Genomic DNA, 9715 nt, shown 5'->3' with positions numbered 1-9715 from the left:
TATTCTGGTTGAAGGGGAACTGGGTACTGTACATGAAATTTACAAATTGTCTCAGGTGAATGACTCTACATTTGTTATTGCAATGTCTCCTTTTAAGAGTTATGAAAATAAAAACTGAAAGAATGCTCACCTTATGAAAATCCACCTGAAGATCTATATTCAGGGTTAAAAACGAAACAATAAACACTGGAGGTAAAACATCGGTTTAGCTGGCAAACATTAATTTCCTTTGCTATACTAAAAACATAATAGAAAAATATCATTTCTGAGAGAAAACAGCTCTACCCAAAGTCAACATCAATCCAGGTGTGGCGGCACACACCTATATAATTCCAGCACTGGGTAGGCTGAGGCAGGAGACTAACCAGTTTGAAGTCACATAATGAGACCTAGTCTAAAAATCAAAAACAACTGCATCACTTAGTTCATTGAAAGACGAGGACAGAATTTATCTGTATAATCATGTTTGTTAATGACGTCTGAGTCTGCCCGACCTGCAGGGCCCTGTGGTAACAAATGATGAGCATCCAGCATCCTAGTCCTTCAGTGAGAATAAGAAGGGGAGAGGCGTGATTATCCTCTTCAGATCCTGTCTGGATGTGAAGAGAGAGAAGCTTTGGGGGAAGAAAAGCTGTCCTGGAATGGCTAATGAGTACATTCTACATGCGACACCAGCTTTAAATTTCTCTTTTCTCCAAACATAAAGCAAATGTGCTTTTATCCTCTGAAATGCCAGAGAAATGGGGGAGTATTTGGCTGATTAGGGAGAGAGGACTGTTCCAGCCTTTTATGTACCCCCTCACCAACCTTTAAGACACATGAAAGTAGAAATAGAAGGGGAAAAAACGCTTCCTGCAGCCCACTAAAGTCCTTGCTCCTGTCTCAGCGTGATCTCTGACAAGGTTTTAATGCTGAAGTGATTTGGCCGTTCTCAAAAGCGCAACTTTTCCTGAGGTCTCTTGAGAGAAAAGTTCCCCAAGTCCGAGGCATGAATCACTCTGCTCAATTTTGATGAGTAATCTCAGGTGTCACTGAACCTTGTTCGGAAGAAGAGGGGAGGGGGCGTCAGATTTGCAGACGGAAGAAAACAGGCCTCTCTGGATTGGGTGGCGAGACCTCGACTTCCCTAAAATTGCGTCATTTCGAACCCAATTGGGTCCAGATGTTACGGACACCGACGGGTTACCGACTCGGAAACTCTCCATCACGCAAGCAAAAGGCGAGGGGGCGGCTAATCAAATATTGAGCAGAAAGTCGCGTGGGGAGAGTGTCACGTGGCACTCCAGGCTCGTCACGCCTGTGATAAATACCGCGAAGCAGGAGCAGGGACTAGAGCGCACAACGTCGGACCTGCTCCACTCCTGCACCGCGACCGAGGAGAGCGAGGAGCGCCCAGCGAGTGCGCACCTGCCGAGCATCCCCAGCCAGTGCGGGGCTGACCGCAGTGAGTACCACTCCCGCCTTCCAGCTGTGGCTGCCTGTTGCGGGTCCTGCCTGGCTCGGAGGTGGCGTCCAGCCTGGCTTTGCTCCCGCTGCAGCCACAGACCCGGGGGATTGTGCAAATGCCATGTCTCTCATTGTCTCCCACCTGCAGCGTTTCCAGGCTTGAGGGCGTGGGTCGGTGGGCTGAGGGTCTGGGACGCTGAGACTCAGGAAGAGGAGGATTGAGGCTCCAAGGAGCGTTATTCTCCCTCCTAAGGGGTATGGAGGAATGGTAACTCTGATTTTTCTTATCTTGGTTTAGCGGAACCTGTTTTCCCTTTCTTGTGGCACTGAAATTCTGCTGCTCTAACTCTTGGGTGGTCACCGCCTACGTGTGTGTAATGTCTCCTCTCCGCTCTCCTACTCTCCCCAGAAATCCAACATGAAAATCCTCGTGGCCGTTGCGGTCATTTTTCTCGTTTCCACTCAACTGTTTGCAGAGGAAATCGGTGCCAACGATGATCTAAACTATTGGTCCGACTGGTCCGACAGTGACCAGATCAAGGTGAGACCCAACCGGGCGTGGGAGCTGTTCCCTTCCCCTTGTGGTTAGCACCCTGATTAGCCCAGCCGGAGAGACGCAGTAGGATGTAATGGGCGACACACACACACACACACACACACACACACACACACACACACACACACACACACACACACACACACACACTCACACACACACACACCCTCACCCCGATCCCCGCACAAGGCTGTGCGCCCAGAACTTAGTTTCCTCCCTGCGGGAGGGCTGCGTTCTGGGTTCAGTGTCTCCCCAGCGGAATGGATGCTCTCTAAAGAGCTGGGTCCTCAACTGGCTGGAAGGGTCGCAAGGTTTTAGTCCCAAGTTATGGGATCTTAGAGGCTTTGGTCCAGCGGTGCTGCCAGAGAATTTGGAGATGCTGAGCAGAGAAGTGAACCAGTCGATGGGGCAAAAGCCGGATCTTAAGGAGCTGCGGGGGTCTGGGGGGCGGAAGCGAACTCCACACTCCTGTATTTGATGTTCCAAGTCTCCCTCTACATGGTTCTCAGCTATTCGTGCAAAGGAGCGCGCCTTGGGAAACAGAGAAAGTTGTGCGGTGGTGCAGGGTCGCTTGTAAAGTATTGACACACTTCTGCATCCACCCCTACTGTGTGCACTTAGGACTCGGGGGAGGGAGGTCTCTGAAGCCGCGCTGACAACAGACAAAGGTGGTAGTGAGACCTTGAGTGAGTCTTCTGATGGGATAAAGAGCAGAAAATGCACAGGACCAGAAGGGGTTGTGAGGCTGGGCAGGGACACCCAGGGTACACTTTGGGGAGAAGGAAGTCCCAGGCGGGGTCAAGTCGGGGAGAGTGCTGCATAGATTCTTGTGTGGCCTGGACTCGTGTGATCACAGGATCACAGGGGATCTGTAGCTCCCGGAGAAGCTGGGGCGCATGATGGAACTGGCCTGGGTTCACTCACGTTGTCTGCACGCGGGTTTGTCCCCAGGAGGCGCTGCCAGAGCCCTTTGAGCATCTTCTGCAGAGAATCGCCCGGAGACCCAAGCCTCAGCAGTTCTTTGGATTAATGGGCAAACGGGATGCTGGTGAGATGAGCAATAGTCACTAGGTCTATCAGGCTACCTGATCTGCATGCTTGCTCCTTCCTGGAGCACCCAAGAGTCTCTTGCTCTAAGAGTAAAAATTTACACACCCAAAGACTTGTGATTTCCCGGAAGACTCTGATCGGCACTTCATTAGCATATGCACTAGTCCACGGGCTGATGGGGGGGGGGGTGGGAAGGAGGGGGCAAGATCCATTTCTCATCCTTCTCAGCACCAAAGTGACCCAAACTGGGAACTAACATTAGCGAAACACTTCCCTGACTAAGGGTCCAAATTTCAAGGGCCTCCAGGTAGGCTTGGTCCAGTCTTGGGGTGAAAGAAGCTATATATAGTGTTTCTGGGATTTGGGGTAGATTTGGCTACCCCTTGCTTCAGTGAGAGAAACACTCATTCCATTGCCTTGAGTTGATGACGCAGTGAGTGGAGCTTGTGAAGAGTTAATGCCAATTCATCTCTTGTCAGATTCCTCAATTGAAAAACAAGTGGCCCTGTTAAAGGCTCTTTATGGTAAACATCCCTATAAATCTCTATTTTACTATTATGAGTGGTCATGTAAGAAAGGATTTTAAGGGTACAAACAGAAGGTCTTGCAATTATTCCTAATTAAGAGGGTGTGTGTGTGTGTGTGTGTGTGTGTGTGTGTGTGTGTGTGTGTGTGTCCAGGTGTGTGTTGAGCTCCTGCTCCTGTGGAGCCAGTGGGTGACCAATCTTGAGGTCGGTACATTATATACCCTTGCTATTATTAACAGAGCTCAAGTCCCCGGTTCTGCCTTTTAACCCATGGCCCACTGAGGTTATTCAATACACATTCCTTTGGTTGTTAAAGTATTTGGCTTTCATTAATAAATTGGTTAATGTTCATCTACTTGATTCCTCAAGATGGTACATAAATAGGAAGTCTTACATATTTTGAAAATAAGTCTTTAAGTTCTCTGTAAAAGATTTGAAGTAGCTTTTCAAAAGAAATCTGCGTGTCTACCAACTGCTTTTCTTTTCTTCTAGGGCATGGCCAGATCTCTCACAAAAGTAAGTTCACTATTATTTTGACATTTATCAAATGCTACTGGTAGTGGCATTGAATTCTGCTTCGTGCCACCCTTTGAGGCATAACATGGGGCCCAATAATTTTAATTAAGATGATTGTAGGACAACAAAAGTCATATCTGGAATGCAATTTGATGAATAAACACTGTGACTAAACTATTGTGTAGGCATACTGCAGTGCAAAGCATATAATACTTTTAGAAAGGGAAAAGAATTAAGACCTGTAGATTTTTACTTATAGGATTTCAACTGTAGGGCTAAACATCCATCACGAGCTTCCGTCTCGACCTCCCACCCATGAGCACTACAGAAAAGAGCACTTACATACATCTTCCAACTCATGTTCATGAACTGCATCTTGGAATGGTAAGGAGGCTGGTTATTCAGCTGCTAATTAAATGGAGTGGGAGACCATCTGAGCAGAAAATCCACTTCAAATGTGAAAACGGATATGGATGTGGTGCTGTTTTCCCCCTTGGTCCCATAATTGAATGGGAAGCCTGACATAGGACAGCAAAGATGCAGAACTGTGGTACTAGAATGTATTTATAGATGCTCCCTAGTTAATTGGATCTGGGATGACAGGAAGTTCCACGGGCCCCTAGCAGTATGGCCTGCTTCTGTGAGTGCCATGGATTGACATACCCAGTGTCAGGCTAGACCCCAAACCCATAACACCCTGGTCTCAAATAATACAGTGTAAACACAAAAAATTCCCCCAGTAGTAGTAAGATAATTTCTCTTCATTTTTTTTTGGGGGGGGAAACAATGTTATTTGTATTTACCCTCTAAGGGTTTAAATGTTAAGGAATTTTATAAAGCTAAAAATATGTAATTAAAAATAAATGTATCCTAGTAGTGTCAAAACCAACATGTTTTCATAAAAGGAGTATTTTTAAGTCTAAACCCACTAAATGTGAACTCTTAGAATACTACAGCCACCAAGGATAGAGATCCGGCTTAAGGCTCCCTTATAGAGAAATGCAATGTATTTGCTAATGAAAAAATAAGCTTGGTATTTCTCTTACACGCAAATGTGTAATTGACTCTCAAAACTTCAAAGCTAGCTGCAATGGCAACCAGATTTAAGACCTCACATTAAATGAAATATAATGCTAATGTCTGGGTATCGAACTGAGAAAGGTCCTTGCAACGCAGTGTTTTAGTGTGATTTGTAAGAGTTATATAAAATCTTCTGAGGGCTCACCAGTAGGTGAAGGAGGAGCATATTTATTACACAGGCATATATTCAGAAGCTTGCTATACTTTGTACTAGTTATGAGTTTATTTCTTCAAAGACATACATACTAAAATACCCCAAATGTATTTTCCAGGGCATAAAACAGATTCCTTTGTTGGACTAATGGGAAAAAGAGCTTTAAATTCTGGTATGTATAAAATCATGTTTAAAAAATATACAAATCTACTTCTATTATTTTATAAAGCACAGTTTTCAAAGTACTAATAAAGGTGTAATACTAATATGAAATTTCTAAAATTTTCATAATAGTGTTTGTAGCCAAGAGTGGATTGATAGATGCTTATACCACCACAGTATTAGCATGTTTCTCTCAAAACACCAGCATCTGTATCATTTAGTCATTACACACTTTGGAGTTTTTGGGCTGGTCTAACACTCTTTTCCATAGATATTCTCAATAAAATGCACTGGACCCTTAGGGAGAGATGGGAACTTTTCACTTAAGACCGAAGTAATATGAAATTTTCATAAGTTGTTACATCCAGCAATCTCCCAATATAAAAATAAATAGATATAACAAAATGTTTCTAAAATCACCCTTTTTCTGAAGTTATGGAAGTTCAAAATCTCAGTCTCTTAATAGCTATTGAAGAGGATGAAGGTAGTGGGGTCGTTCTAACTCCTTCAGACAGGAGCACAGCCATTCCTCAGCTCTAGCTGCATAACTAAGAAAAAAAACTCCAGGACTCCAAAATATATTTTAACTCTAAAGGAGGATTTTTCTTGACATAAGGCTGCATATCTTCTCATTTCTCTAGCTTGCACCTTGTATGTAAATGCCATAGACATATTTCTAAAATCCTTCATTGTTTACCTCACTTAATCCAACTATATTCAATGTTATACAACCAATTCACAGAAATTGGCTTTGTGTTAAGCACATTCAAGCTCTTATTTAGGCACCCTGAAAAAAAAAAGGCTGAAATTCTATATATTTTACTACTAGTGAGAATAGATTAAAGTGATAGTCATCTGATTAGAAATTAATCTGCAGCTGCCTTATCTACCTATAAAATATAGAGTTTCCAGCAAATTTACAAGATATTTTGGCTTAATTATCTGAAGTCACACAAAATAGTATTTTTTTTATTCTAGGATTTTTATTATTAATTCACTTTGCAAATTTAGACCCAGCTTTTGTGTTTCCTCACCAATAATCTTGGGGCTACCAAAGTTTAATTCTTCAAGAAGTTGTAAACCTGTTGGAAACTTGTAAATGTTTCATTTATATGTGTATTTATATTGTCTCCTAGCTTTGAGAAATGGAATGTGGATGTGAGCCCCTGAAGTGCTTGCCTCCAAATGTATCAGTCCTCAGAGAGCTGGGGTTTCCTTCAGATTGGAATTAATCACCAGCTCTCCATTTCTACAATTTCCACACCTTTCAGAACATGCTTAACTTAAGAACAATATAGCTGCTGTGCAAATCAGAGTAGATTAAATATACTTAAAGTAATAATTATAGTTAATAAAATTAGAGCTGCTGCAATGAATTAGAATTGTTAGCTAACTTTTTATTCTTATATTTTAGTCAAGAAAATACAAAGGGAAAAAATAGGGGGAATAAGCGGAGGCCGTTTTACAAATTCACTGGGTCATGGTTCTGATAGCTGTATTCCCCAGACTCACCTGGTCCTTACTATCTCTTGGTCACACACACCTTTGACAATCTGGTAAACTGAGAAACTCTTACCAGCCCTGATGTACCCAAGCTGGTAGACATTTTCAGAGAGTTCAAGGACGAGGAGTCTGCTTCTCTGCAGGAGACCACTGTGTCCCACCTATGCTCCCAAGTTGACTTTGGTTGTTTTAATTACCTTTCACCTCACTTCTGTGAGCCACAGGGTCTTGGTATCCAAAAAGCCTGTCTGGGACAAATTCAGGCTACTCATCCCCTTCCTGATAAAAGAAAATGAAAAATTTTTGACTCCATGAGAAGTGTTCAGCTTGGGGTGCAGTCTGCTCTAGCTCAGGTTATACATAGAACAGAAGCTAAACATTAGTGTGCTGCTCATGTCCCTAGAGGGAGGCAACCCCTGGAAAGCAGAGCTGAGAGCCCTGGCGCTTCCGGTTTCTCCTAACCCTTTCTCACCTAGGAGACTGTTTGCAGTACCACCATGACTTCTGCATATCTGTGGTTTCCTCTCAATTCAGAATTTCATGTAGGGCACTTTCCGCAAACATATTCATTTCATTACAATGCAAATCTAAGTAATAATACTGGCTGAGATGATGAAATACTTAAACACCCATACATAGATAGTTATTCCAATCCTTAGCATTTGTGGTTGCAGATCCTTTGAAATTATATCTAGTATGGTATAGTAAAATAATACATCTTAGCATTTTTTTTTAGTCCAAATGATTCATGGTACTTAAATAACTTAGTGGCCACATGCTAAGTACTTTTGGAAGTAGCAATTGACATCTCACAGCCCCCCAGATTTTAAGAGGTAAGTCAAATTGTGCTGTGTATTTGTGAGTTCAGTGGAATTGCCTTTAGAGCGTAAGTTTAGCCTCAAGGCCAACCAAACAGTCATCAGAAGGTATTCATGAGAAAGAAGACCCTCATATTATTAGGGGAACCTAGAACAGAGGTTAGAACATCTTTGAAAAGGACAAGGTCCTAAATATTTTAGGCTCCCTAAAGCTATGTTGGTCTGTAGTGACTCCTCAAATTTGCCATTTTAAAACCAAAGCAGGTGTAGATAATACATATATGAATTGAGTATGCATGTGTATAAATAAAACTGTATTTATAAGAATAAACAGAGGGGCACCTTTGACCTATGACCTGTAGCTTATTGAACCTTGTCCTAGAATGAAAGTTCAGCATTTTATTCATTATCTTTCTAATGCATGGCTAAGGTAGGCACAGTCCTTTCTCTGATCACCATGGGTGACTCTAGTGCTTTAGCCAGTTACTGAAAATGAACGTCATACTCAATCGTAGAAATAAACTGCTGTACTTTTAGGATTCCAGATATACAGCAGATGACCAAATATACCATGAATGCTGTGGCTAGAACACTGCTAAGCAGGTTCTGGTGACAGACACTCTTGGGAGACTTCTAGGGGGAAATTCTTCTTCTAGGGTGAAAAGTCACTATGACTTGCAGTGATTTAGTGTATGCATTGAACTTTACTCATGCCCTCTGTGAGTCTCCTTAAAACACACTTTTCCTTCCTCTTTGTCTGCAGTGGCCTATGAAAGAAGCGCAATGCAGAACTATGAAAGAAGACGTAAATAAACTCCATAACACATTATTATTTAGCTTCATTTGTGTCAATGAGCGGTGAAAGGTAAAATAAAACATGCACTATGAGGAATGATTATTTATTTAATAACAAATGTTATGAGTGGAGAAACTAAAAAAAGTGTTTATTTTTTCATATTGTGCCAATAAGTGTTGTAATTCTAATGTGGTGACCTCCTCAGAAGTAGAAATTAGTAGTAACTTCAGCAAAGCACAGTGTGGATGGAATTACACAAATCTGTCAAGGATGCAGTCGCCAATGAAAGAAACGGCTGCTTTGAGCCGGTTCAGACAACTGCTGCCAGAAAGCGAAGGAACTCCTGTGTGGTCTTGTGCTTTTAGGCTGACAATGTAGAAACTTTGGTATCTGACTCCATTGGTATCCTAGCAGCATGTTTCATGTTTTGTGACTATATAGAGATGTTTTTAAAAGTTTCAATGTGATTCTCTGGTCTTCATTCATGGTATCATGTGTTGTGATAGCTACCATTTTAAATAAAACAATATATCTTCAGGAAATGGTCACATTCTTTCATTAATATTTATGTCCAAACAACAACCATTCCTCTACTAGATGAAGTATGTTCAAAGCTGTTTTGGTTAAAGTACATTCTCTTTCTTCCCCTCCCGCCTCCCAAATACACAAATGCACACACCCTCACATGCATGCCCCCTCCCAAACACACACTTCTGTTTTTGCTAAGTCATTTGCTAGGAAACAAAACAATCCCCTTTTGTTATACAAAGAGTAAAGGCCCAATATGCATATGACTACTTATTACAGATAATAGTCTGTCCTGTTTTCAGGATTAATTTCAATGTCTGTTTCAGTTCCTTGTTGAGTAAAATATCACATCAGCACACTATAGTTTTGTGCCTGTGTAAAGCCCACATATAAATACACTAGCACATGGTACAGGAATTAACATGGCAAGCGAGACACTCAGAAGACTATGTAGACAGCTGAGAGATGCCCAGTCGTAATAAGGACAAGCAGGCCTCTCTAGCATTGCTGTGGGATGCTTTTGCACACACCATCTTCCCAGAAGCCTGGGAAAACAAATCGAGAACAAATGCAGAGTGC

At 42.3% G+C, this 9715-nt stretch overlaps 1 protein-coding gene across 2 annotated transcripts; it reads left to right on the top strand.

Moving 5' to 3' along the window:
• Positions 1-1864: 1864 nt before the first annotated feature.
• On the top strand, positions 1865-8625 carry Tac1 (tachykinin precursor 1). Of its 2 annotated transcripts, XM_035450329.1 has the most exons (6): positions 1865-1987; positions 2954-3050; positions 3532-3576; positions 4072-4095; positions 5448-5501; positions 8576-8625. In XM_035450329.1, the coding sequence occupies exons 1-6, from the start codon at positions 1865-1867 to the stop codon at positions 8623-8625; spliced, it is 393 nt and encodes a 130-aa protein (XP_035306220.1). The 2 variants fall into 2 exon arrangements, with proteins under 2 accessions (XP_035306220.1, XP_035306221.1); XM_035450330.1 differs by lacking the exon at positions 3532-3576.
• Positions 8626-9715: the final 1090 nt, after the last annotated feature.

This window comes from Cricetulus griseus (assembly GCF_003668045.3).
Source record: "Cricetulus griseus strain 17A/GY chromosome 1 unlocalized genomic scaffold, alternate assembly CriGri-PICRH-1.0 chr1_0, whole genome shotgun sequence".
NCBI classification, from domain to species: domain Eukaryota; kingdom Metazoa; phylum Chordata; class Mammalia; order Rodentia; family Cricetidae; genus Cricetulus; species Cricetulus griseus.
The sequence above is the reverse complement of the archived record's forward strand: the minus strand, read 5'-3'. Positions and strand labels throughout refer to the sequence as shown.